At 46.0% G+C, this 12,029-nt stretch overlaps 1 protein-coding gene across 5 annotated transcripts in view; it reads left to right on the top strand.

Moving 5' to 3' along the window:
* Positions 1-12,029, top strand: part of TEAD4 (TEA domain transcription factor 4) — a 57,268-nt gene that overhangs the window by 167 nt on the left and 45,072 nt on the right. For 2 of the 5 annotated variants that reach the window (XM_055711138.1, XM_055711139.1), the window contains exon 1: positions 121-349. In XM_055711138.1, the coding sequence (XP_055567113.1) occupies positions 136-349 (214 nt within the window). In that variant the 5' untranslated portion in view covers positions 121-135. Of the gene's footprint in view, positions 1-120; positions 350-8,504; positions 8,560-12,029 lie in introns of those variants that run through there. The other 3 variants (XM_055711140.1, XM_055711141.1, XM_055711142.1) reach the window with 3 other exon arrangements.

Below are 12,029 nucleotides of genomic sequence, written 5' to 3'. Positions count from 1 at the left end.
CGCTCCCCGCATTGTTCGCGCCGTGCCCGCCGCGGCGGGACCGGGGGAAGGGGGAGCCCCAAGGGCCCACCCCCGAGGGCGGCCGCGGCTCCCCGGGCAACTTTCTCCTTCCTGTGCGCGGCGCGGCGGGGGGCGATGCCGAGCGAGGGGCTGCCCCGGCCGCCCACCCTGGCCGCGGCCCCGCTCCCAGCCCTGCGGGCCCGGGGGTGGGGAGCGGGCGGGCGCGGGGGGCCGGCGCGCAGCCACAGCCCTCGCCTGCTCTTTTGGCAGAAAGTCCTGGAGCAGAAGGAGGATTTAAAGCCGGTCCCCGCCGCCCCCGCGGAGCAGCGGCCGCTCTTGCCTCGCTCAGGTCAGGACGGGCCGTTTGACGATCGCTTTCGCGGGGGGTGCGGGGGGCTGCCGGCGTGTGTGTGGGGGGGCTGGGGCCGCTCGTGCGGCCCGGGAGGCACCGGCGACAAAGGAAGCGACGGGAACGTCCCCAATGGAGGCTTCGGCCGCTTCCCCCGCCGGGAAGGGGGCGCCGGCGCTGGGACTTCGGCAACTCGGGTCTTGTGGGACCGGTTGCCAGCTGCGCGCACTGCTACGGGGGGCGGCGGGGGGGAAAGAAACCAAAAAAAAAAAAAGAAAAAAAAAGAAAAAAAAAAGGTTTCCGTGCCGTTCCTGGTACTTTCTGTAATAAATAAATCGGGGGCGATGGTTTGGGGAGAGAAAAAACAAAACAAAACAGTCCGATGCGAACCCCCCCGGGAGAAGGCGTGCGGGTTCTTAACAGGGCTTTTCCCAGAGGATGCGGGAATACTCTTGTTCCCAAAGCAGTTATTCCGAAGTTAGAGCCGAGTTTTGGTGGCATGCCTCTGGAAAGGATTTAAATGAACGTAAAGCGGCCAAACAAAAAGCCTCCCCAAATAACCCTTTATCTTTTCTACATAATTCCGTTTAAGCAGTTCTTTGCATGGGATGCCGGAGACGGAGCTGTTTTTGTAGAAGGGGGAAGGAGCGTAATTCCTGTATTTTAAGGACATCTGTAAAGTACTTTGTGGTGAATGGTCGTATAGAAGTACAAAAACCCAACAAACCAACCCCACAAAGAAACAAACCCCCCCAAACAAACAAAATAACCAAACCACCGCAACTAATCTACCCTTTGTTTTTTATTGGTTTTTGTTTAACCTGATGTTACATTTACGTTACTTTCAAAGGTTAAAAAGTTGAGGTCTGCGAATCCTCTACAGATCAAACCCGCAAAATACTTCCCGAGTGCAGGGTCCCGGGAGGGAGGGAAGGCTTGTGGGTTTTTTGGTTAGGTTCCCCTCCACCCCCCAGCCCCCCACCCCCCATTTCCTATTACCCGGAACAGATTGGCTTCCCCTAGACTTGACTGCGCTGCCTGTGTGCGCCGGGAGCGGAGCCTTGGCTCACCTGTCTGCACATCTGGCTGCAGCTGTAAGAGGGTTTATTGTTCTCCTGAGGGAAGTGGGCAGTAGGATGGGGCACAGTCATGGGGAGGGGCGAGGGGAACGGAGCAAGGGGGAAAGCAGATCTGGGTGTACAACAAGGACTGGGTCCGTGTTGAAGCTGCTGTACTATTAAATTTTAAAGCTTTTTGGGTTTTGATAGCTTTTTCTCCCAACAGAGAAGAACCTGGGTGGTGCTGTGATGAACATAGAGGGGCTTCTTTATTCGGGCTGGTGGATGCTGTGGGGCTCTGGTTTTCTTTGGGACTTGGGTTGACAGAATGAAGGGCAGCCAGCCAGCGGGTGCAGTCATCTTAACGGGGTTTTCCTAAATCCCGGTCTGGATGGCTCCCTCAAACTCGAGCATGTGACGAAGTCTGTCATCTCTGAGCTGGACTAGCAGCTCGTTGCTCCTGCGGAGATTTCGGGAGCAATTAGTGTGCAATTAGTGTGCGTGAGAATGGGTGTTAGGAATTTCTCCACTGTCTTGGTTCCTGCTACTGTCTTTTGGATTTTAAAATTAATTTTATGAGTCGCTTTGAAGTATTTCAGGTTATTACTGCAGCAAGTGTTTAATGTTAGTGCAGTACGCTGTGGGAAAATGGTGTGAAAATAGTACTGCCAAGCTCTGAAGAGAAAAAGGGCTCCATGGCACGGAATCTTGCTTGTGGTTTAAAAAAATCACAGTCGCTGTTGGTTCTCTTAGGTATTTGTTTCACAGAACTCGAATACAGTAAGTGGAGTTTTGAGGAGGTTGCTGAAAAGTGCAGTTTCCAATGGGTGCTGCTCACCTCTCTGGAGCGTCAGACTCGTCCACAACTTCCCTTCCATAGTATTATGTGTCCTTTTTTGATTGTATCCTTCAGCTCCTGATTCTGTCACAACATAACTCCAGGGGTGGGTCCACAAGGACTTCAGGCTGGCGCTGCTGTTGACAGAACCTGCCTGCACAGCCCCAAGCCGCCCGTTTCCACGGCTGTCACACCTCTTGCTTTGTCCCTGGCGTGGGCATTGGCACCGCAGTTGACTGACCTGGGCCAGAGGGTTGACCCAGATGAAAAGTAACACTCTCTTTCAGCAAGTTACTTTTCAGCCACATCTGTTCTCCAGTCTAGTTAATCATACGGTCACATAAATGCTGCTGGTGTGTCTGGAGGAGGGGGTGCAATGGCTAGGGGGTGGGCAGTGGGGGAAGAAAGGCAATGTTTTCTTAGCAACGTTGCCATCTATTGCCACCTTAAGTAGTTCCTGGGACCATGTCTACGGTTTTTCCTGTGACAGTGAAATGATTTTCTGTCTTAGCTGGCCATAACTGTTTCTTAAGAATGCAAAAATTCGGTGTTATCTTTTTAAAAAGATCTATTATACTTTCCCTGAGGCTCAAACTTTCTCCTTTATTTATTTGTTACATGCCACCCCCCAATGTTATGCATTGTATCTTCCAGTAGTTTTCTTGGGCAACTTTTTCATCCCCTAAGGTGCTTTAACATCAGAAAAGTTTTCTTGCTCTAATGCAACAGTTTTTACATTGGTGTATATTTCTGTGAAATGATTGCTTGTTTCTCTCTCTCTCTCTCTCTCTCTCTCTCTGCACTTACACTTTCTAAATTCTTACAAGCACTAATGAGACTAAGCTTTTAATATTTTTCAATGTCTATTATTATAGGCCTGATGGTTGTTTTTTATACTCTTCAATTTCTTCAATCTATCTGTGCACCTTTTGCAGATTGATATCTGATATTCTACATGTTGCAGCTGATTCATCTCTTTGTTGCCTGAAGTGATATCTGAGCACAGGCTGACAAAAGTTACATTGGTCATTTTGTGGAAGCATTTGCTCTGCAGACAATTCTCATTTTTTTCTCAGTCTGGCATGTCTTCAGCTTCTGCTTGTGACAGGGCTTTTTCCTTGATTTAGCTGTGGTTTTTTTTCTTTGCATTATTTTCCCCACGTATTTTTACACCCCCCCCCCCCTTGTTTGGTTTTGAGCTGTCTGAATCCCTTTGAGTTGTTTCTATCCACTGGTGTTTGTAAACTTAATGAAGTTTACAACTCTTATCACCTGCAAGTTTTATCACCATTCCCTTTATTCAGTCTTAGATCTTTAATTAAGATGTCAAAGCAAACTGGACTGGCAAAGGTCCCTGCAGCAACCCAGTAGGTGCCCCCTGGACCTGTTGGTTCCATTGGTATATATCACTACCCTTAGTTTTGAAGTTGTAAGTTAATTTTCTAATAATATGAGCAGTACTGTCCAAAGCCAATTTGAAGTGATTTTTCAGCCATGATTTCCTTGGAGAGTAACGAAGGCTATTCTAAATCTAAACCTATCACGTCATGCACTGTATTCTTTTCATTCCCTGACTTCACACGGCAATTCTATCCTCCTTTGAAGACCAATCAAGTTTATCAAGATTTACAGTAGTGTATGCTCCTCTTTCTCTCCAGCTTCTGCGTTATGCCCACCACCATACTAAATAAATGCCCAACATGTTCCTTTGCAGAGCTTTGTAAAAAGCCAGGAATTTGCAGCAGGCATGGAGCTCATTACAGGATCTGAGACTAGTTGATTAGAAAGTATTCATTGGGGTTTGGAGGTGGTGTTTTGTGTTCTTGGGTTTTCTTTTTGTTTGTTTGTTTGGGTTTTTTTTGAGGTGGATTTTTGTTGTTTCTGCCCCTTGGGTCCTCCTTTCTCTGGAGATAATGCAGTCACTCCCCTTTGTTTTTAACACCATATGAATTAGATGTTTTCCTGCTAGGGAGGGGCAGGTTTTCCAGTTCCCGGTGCCACTGGCTGAGTCACTGGCTCTGTTTTTCTGTTCTGTTGTAGGTCTATAATTACCTTGTTCTTACCTTCGTTAGAATATGATTGCCAAAGGGTAGGTGTTTTACTTTGCTGTACTTCTGAGACATGAGTGCCCGTGGCTTTCAGAGCCTGAATACGAGCCTTTGAAGCATCTGCTTTGCTAGTGCCAAAAAGAAAATAAATCAGCATAGTCCCCACAGTGCCTCCCTTCAAATAGTATGGTAACCATTAATGACAGTTGTCCAGGCAAAGTCTAATCTCTCTTGTAACCAGGACTGCTTTAACCGAAGGAGGAAGAGTGAAGAGAGCACTCAGCATGGAAAGTGAAATGGAAAAGGAGGATTTGCTGATGTGTCTTAAGTTCATTTTCCTTGATCTTCTCCATAGCAGGTCCTTGAAATAAAGCTCACTGATACCAGACTAGCAGGATTTAGGGAGGTTCTCTTGTTTTGAAAATCTTGTCAGCTTAGGGGAAAAAAAAAAAGAGCAGTGTAAACAAGACGTTTGTGTAAGATTTTCTCTAAGTACTTGCTGCTCTTTGATTTATCTTTATACAAATAAATAAATTAAATCCTATTTATTTCCCCACCCCCATTTGTGAAGGAGCTAGGCTAACAGGAGAAAATAACTGTGCAGGGGAAACAATGTAAATCAGTGTTTCTGTCCTCCCAGTAATCTGTAAGCTAACCGAAAAATAAAAGCAGCGTCTTTTTCCACTGTTTTTCATCACCAGTTTTATTTGTAAGAACATGTTTTAAAAACTGGAGTGAAGTCAGTGGTTAGCTGTGTCCCTTTAAGAATCTAGTTTTGCTTGGCTAGCTGCCCTTGTTCTCCTGTAGATTAATCCAGCAGAAGGTATATAACCTGTTGACCTTCCTGATGAGAAGGGTCTGGAAGGGCAAAGAGATAAATTGGAAGGTTCATGCTTTCCTGTAATATCTGGGGACAAGTTTAACCTGTGTTTTTCAGGTTTTGGCACCTTTTTTTCTCCCCCCCTCCCCCCCATGATTGCTGTTTGAAGGCTGGGGTTGCACTTGCAGGTTGTCATGATTTTCACTTGCTTTCTATGAAATTCCAGTTTGGAAGTGGCAGTGTGTTTGTGCCACAACTTGAGAGGGAAGAGTTCTGTGCTCAGGATTACGCTCGTCAGAGTTGAGGATGGCTTGGCTTTGCCCTCTCTTGTATCAGACTGGTGGGACCACTGGAATCTGGCTAAAACGGCTGGTGTCCGCTTGTCTGCTAGGGAATTTCAGACTCTTTTACAGAAAACCAGATCTGGTGGGCTTTCTTCACTGTCAGCCCTCAAGAAATGATCATCGCAGCTGTAAGCAGTGAATGTTCACCTGCTGCACGTTCCGGGTGAAGCATGTGCTCCAAAACCTAGCTGGGGTGGTTTCTGCATACCCCAGGAGTGCAGCTTGCTTGGTAGCCATGAGCAGGGCTCGTTCATATAACACAGGTGTTTTGTGGTTGTTCCGTACTTAGGAATTGGTTATCCAAAGTATCCAACACCTTTAAGCTCCATCTAGCTACTACTAAAATCGAGGCACATGAGTAAAAATGGTTGACGGAATTGAGGTCCCATTTTAGATACCTATTCTGCCTGTTTGTGGTTTGCTTTTGTCTCGAGGCTTTAGTAAAGGGCTTAGCCCTGACCAGACAGGTTGTGCCCACCCCACAGACCACCCGCAAGTGCTGCAGATGCAGAAATCTACTTGTGTTTATGGCCTGTGGGGTCAGCGCTTCTGTCTATTCTGTTGAAAGTCTCCTAGCCCAGGTTCAGCTATTTCTTTTCTTGGAAACTGGCTATAGTTTGGAGGTAAGTGTTTTCACTGCTTTGGATGAGATTTGCAAACACTGTATGCTGTCTGAGTTCATGTGAAATTCTGCCATTAGTGTCACAGATGAGAGTTTTTTTTGGGACATCTAGCCTTGAGTCCTAAGCAAGAGGTTGAGACGTGTCATGAACAGGAGGCAGGATTAGGAAATAAAAGTTCAATGTGGGTATCATAAAATGGGCGTTAGGAGTCTCAATTTTCTGCTATTTGTCAGGAAAGCCTCAAGGGAGGTCTGATTTCCAGACAGCGTTAAACACAAGCCCCTCTGAAGTTACACCACTTGCAATGGCAAATCGCTTTTAAAGTTCACCTTTTTTGGTCTTGAAATTATTGTCTGGGTTTTGTCCCCAGTCTGATTTACCAGTCTGGGTAGTTCACTTAGGTGTTTGTGCTCTAGTTTGTTCCATTGGTAAATGGGGGCTTTTGAGTCCGATGGTGAGATTTTCAGGACAACTGACTTTCAATGAGTTTAGGAGCAAGGCTTTTTTAGGTTGCTGTTAAAGGTTTCCTATCCTTTAATAATTAAGTGAATACTTTTTGGGAAAATGCTAAGCATGATTTATTTCTGTCTCTAGCTTGGTTTGTTAAGACCCCAGTAATTTTAATCAGTCAATGCCTACCCTTGCCTATACTTGAAGGGACAGTTGTGATTTAAATGTGTTAGCTGACACTATGGGTGATTCTGCAATAGAAAAGGGAGATGATTATTGGGCTTCCTCCAGGTTTGTTGCTTTCTAACCAGCTCTGCACTTGTTGGGAGAATGACTCCTGGTGACTGCTGCTGTGCTAGCATGAGGGTGGCTAACCATTTTCACCCTGCCACAGCCTTCATCTGTTTGGGAAGCTGTGAAACACATGCCACATGTCTTGGAAAGTGAGGGAGAATGGGAGCTCTGGGAACAGTTCCTGCATGGGAGATAACTGTGACTCCCCAGGAATTGCATTTTTCCTTTGAGGGCCAGCCCAGTGTGTGGCTCAATCCCAGGGCAACCTGGCAGTGTCAATCTCTGATGCCCTTGCTGGCTCATTTTTTTCTCTCCCAGCCGAGATATAAATCACGCAGTAGTCATTTTGTCAGTCCAAGGCTGGTGGCCTTGTGATGTAGCCTGTACACGTGGGAGCTGTGCACGACTTTGCCGTGGCGCAGGATCAGTCCTCAAGCTGACCATCCCTAGACTAGTGGGAGCAGAACCAGCCTTTGGGTTTTCTTGTTGTTGGGTTGTGGGCTTTTCTTTTTTTCCCCCTCCCCTCCTTAGGACAGCAAGGCTCTGTGTTCTGTTTCTTTTATCGCAAATGTAACTGATTGGATGGTGTGCAAGGCCACACACAGGCTTATCTCATCGCATCCTGTTTGACTGCATTATCCAGGGCCGCACTGATAGAAGTTCTCCTCTCTCCTTGTTTTGATTTATATCACTGTGCTGGACACTACATCCTCTCTCTGTTTCAGCCAGAGCTAGGCTACAGCCATCATTTAAGAGTGTTGTTTTGCTTTGCTCAGGAAATCAGGTGCCTTTTGAGCAGCAGCTGCTGCAGGCAGTTTCAGCGTAGCCAGCAAACCAAGCTTGATCTTGTGCTAGGCGGTGTGATAAGCACTCAGCTGGAGCCCTTGCTTATGCTGGGTATAATCTGAGGCTGGTTTGTAAACCAGCTTTATTCAGTAGTGAGACAGAGACAAAAATCTCACAATGCAGCCTGTAGATGTAATGATTATATTACCTTGCCCAACGCACAAGAGGGAAATCTCAGTTCGCCTTTCTTCCTTGCCTGGCATGGCTGCCTGTTAAGAGCTTTTGCTTCACCTACAGCAAGTAACACTTACCTCAACTGGTTTTATTCACAGGATTAGGCAGCGTTACTCTGCTGCCCTGGGTGGACAGGAGTATTCACAGGCAACAGCCAGCATAGCTCAGCAGTTGCAGGAGGCCCAGGGCAAGAGGTGAGATTGGAAAGCAGGCTCACCCTTCGGCTAAGCTGTTCTGGAGCGCTTGAGTGGAGCCCTTTGGTGAACTGCACCCACCCACCTCGACTGTCACTGAGGTCTTCTGCTGAAACCCAGTGGCTCTGGCTCCGGGCTCATTTAATGACTGCAGTGCAGCTGCTGAGGTGTGTGAGCAACTGGTTGCTGGCTGGTGCTGCAAAAGCACCGTTACCTCCCTAGGCACAGTTCAGCACTAGTTAAGTCTTTCTACAGTTGCCATCTTTATTTTGCTCTGTAGAGAACCTGAAAAACATGTTAATGATTTCTGTCTTCTTTTGCCTGAAAGCTTTAACAGACCTTAGTTACTGTTGAATAGCTGCTTTCCCACCTTTTCCCTTTCCAGTACGTGTTTTTTCCTGCAGTCTTTGAGTTGCACCCCCTTGGAGCTACTCATCTACTGATTGCACTCATTCTTCTCTTTCAGAGGAACTGAGCTATTATTGTAGTGTCCCGTAGAATTTCCCAGCCTTCTTCCTCTGGTAAGTTGGAATGCCATCTTCCATTGTACCATGTTCAATAGATTTTGTAGTATCCCAAACTGTTGCTTTCCTAAACCCAGATCTCCTTGTATGACTGGATTGTGTAAACTCATTTGTTGTTGGCATGTTCTGGATGGAGGTAACTGACTGGTTGTTGCTGTTTCCAGGTCGTCTTCTTGTTATAAACTGCTCTAAAGTTACAGTTTGAGCAGCAGGACATCTTCTTTTCTGGCCAAACTCATTCTGTTTTGAAATTCTCTGTTTGGCTGCTGATCAGATATGAAAATGTTGTGGTTCAGAATCTCTATAGTGACAGTATTTGGCTCACTTTACCAGGGCAGTGAATACCGGAATCATTTGGTTTTATTTGCATTGCAATAACATCAAGGGATACCTGTAATAGGCAGCAGTCTCTGCCCCTGCAGCTTGCAGTTCCATTAAAAGAGACTAAGGATGAAGGGATGTCCTTGGTGAAATGGCTTGCTCAGAAGCAGGAGTGGAACCCGCTGTCAGGCTCCGCATGGCTGTGCTGGCAAGCGTTCCTGCCTGGGAGGGGTGAGTGACTAGGGATGTCTCTGGTTAGAGTGTTGTGCTCCATACTGATTCCAGCAGGGAAAGGGGGTGGCCATGGAGTGTATGTGTGGGGGAGAGTCTGTTGGACAGAGCAGTTCCAAGAAATCTGAACAACTGGAGACAGCTGGCTGCAATTTTTCAGATCCTCAGGAAAGTATGATTTTGTGTTGAGCAGCTGCCACAAACACTGAAGAGGGAGCTGTTACCAACAGTAATGACTGAGGGATTGATATTAGAAAGCAGATGTGTCAGACTATGGAGTCGGTTAAGGATGGCTCCCTGTCAGTGAGACCTCGCTGAAGGGCTCTTGGCAGCTGTCTAGCCCTGCAAGATCCCTGAATCTCGATGAGATACCGTGTGTGAAAGGAAAGAGTTAGTGTTGAAATTACCAGCATCAGAACAATTAAGCCAAAGCTGCTGGAGCTGAAGGATTTTTGTGCTTTCTCCCTGGTTTTCCTTTCCTCTGACCCAACAGCCTGCCTTTGTAAGCGACTCATTAAGAGATGGCCATGGCAGAAAGAGCAGGGACCAAGAGTGAATAAAACCCAGTATTTGAACAGAGGGAAACATAAGAAGGAAGTAGAGATACTCTGGTGAGGAGGTGGAGGTGCTTGTGTCCTGGGGGAGAAGAATCCATGACTGGACCCTACAAATAAAGGTAGCTAATTGTCTCTCAGTAAAGTAAGAGTGGGAACTGTAAGGTACAGTACCAGAAACGTGAGAGCCAAGAAGTGGAGCATAAATAAGTTCAGACTGGAGGGCATCTGAAGGGAACAAACACTGAGCCTGGAACCTCTGGCAAAACTTCCTGTTATGAGAACGGGACAACATCCTCTGACTCCTCTGATCCTCAGAACTCTGCCTGGCGAGGGGATTCAGATGGGGAAGGAATTGTCTGAGCATGCCTGGGAACGGGTGTCTGTTTAGTGACTTCAGGATCGAATTCCATCCACATCAGAAGAAAGCTTTGTGATTACAAGCTTTTCTACAGGCAGAACTTAATAAAAATTAAAAAAAAAAAAAAAAAAAGGGAAAACAATAATTTACAAGTACTAAAATATTTAGTGATATTAGAACACTCAGTAATACAAATCACCGTTAAAGTTACTAAGCTCTTATGTGTATAGTTAGTATTGATTGAATGGGAAAACAGAAGCAACCCAAAAGCTAGATGCCAACTTGAAACATTTGTATTCTGTGAAATTAGTTACTGATGAATATTATTAAAACCTTTCTTATAAATAACACATTCAACATCAGCATGTTTTTGAAAAATGCTGGTTTTGACCAGATTGCTTTTTCAATGGGAAGTGATGCCACTGATAGTTTTTCAACTTGCCATACTAATAACACTGTTTGCCATCGAGTTTAGCCCCCAGCTTCTCTGTAGTTTGCTTTGCTTACTTTAATAAATGGCCACTTTGGCCACCAGTGAGTTCAGATATACAGTGCAGGCAACGGAAGGCCAGGAGCGGTCAGAGAAGAGACCCACAGAGCAGACGCCACCCGAGCAGGACTCCCTGCATTGCTGTTTTATTGCCTCTGAGCACGGAGCATCTATCCCCTGGGACTGCACATGGAGCTCACTGTTTAAGCAACATTATTTAAGAAAACTTTACAGGCCCTTTAAGCTCTTGGCACGTTACTGAAATAGAGACATGGAGTTACAAGGATTTTCATGATCGTGTCAGCCTACGGAATTTCTTCATAAGTTATCAAAAAGAAGGTCAGTTTGTGTTAGTGTCTGGGTGATTACTGAGTTTTCAGCTGGAGCTGGCCAAACATCCTTGATTTTATAGTCGCTACAATTCCACTTTTCTCATCATCCATCAGGAGTAGCTTTAGTGCCAAGAAGGGAAAGCAGAATCAGCCCCCAGGGTACGGAAAGGTTGGGGTGGGGTTGGCCACGATAGCACATTTTGGTGCCTGCTGACCTAGCTGTATCTTGGGATAGAACTAACATTGCTGGTCAAGGCACAGAAAGTAAGAAGCATTCATAAAAATAATAAATGTACCTAGTGACTTTTAAGATTTATACCATTTCTTCTCTCACTGCTCTTATGTTCCACATCTCCCTTGCTTTAGACCAGTGTGAGATTAGGCTCGCATATTCTGTCTCTTGCTTTGTGGACTTGCCTGAATATACAAGTGACATCTGCTCAAGTTGGCACAACTTTTCTTTCGTGTTTGGAGAAAGAGTCTTGGGAGCTGGCAGTGAATTGAATACAGCATGTTTTCTCCTCCACTTATTCTGGAGCTTGGATCAGAAAGGACCTAGAGTTTCCTTTGTCACCAAAGGCACTTGGTGCAGATGTATGAAGCCTTGTAAAACATGAAATGATCGGGCAAGAACTCCTAGGATTTGGGGGTGGGATGGAGTTATGCTTAAGACATATTTGCTTAGTTTCCAACCTAAGTGTTCCGTGCTGAAATCATCTGCTAGGTATTAATCTGTGTCTGCATGGACGTTAAGGGGATGAAAATATCTGGATTCAAAGTAGGTGCTTTTTATGGTTGCGATGGGCATACATTCTCTAGAAGATGACTTTGTTTACTTGTCTGCATTGCTAGGGGATTTGGCTTGAGCAGAGGCTGTAGCTTCCAGTCACCATGGCTCTGGCTTGTACAGTTGAACAGTTACAGCGGGTGTTTTCACGTGGGTGTGCAGCCCGCTGGTTGTTACCAGGCGTGCAGCTTTCCAAGGGCAGGTGGTACTGCGAATACACTTGCTGTCACACTTCAGGCTTATTTCTGAACCCCTCCATTTCTCATCCTGTCAGCCCAAGTTAAAACTAGCCTGTGTCTTGTGTTCGTGGAGATTTTAATGTGCATTAAATATGGGGGTCGTGACAGCCTCAGGGGACTAGGGCTGCTTGGAGAAATATCAAAAGAAGAAC

Source organism: Falco cherrug, chromosome 5, assembly GCF_023634085.1.
Source record: "Falco cherrug isolate bFalChe1 chromosome 5, bFalChe1.pri, whole genome shotgun sequence".
Lineage (NCBI taxonomy): Eukaryota > Metazoa > Chordata > Aves > Falconiformes > Falconidae > Falco > Falco cherrug.
The sequence above is the reverse complement of the archived record's forward strand: the minus strand, read 5'-3'. Positions and strand labels throughout refer to the sequence as shown.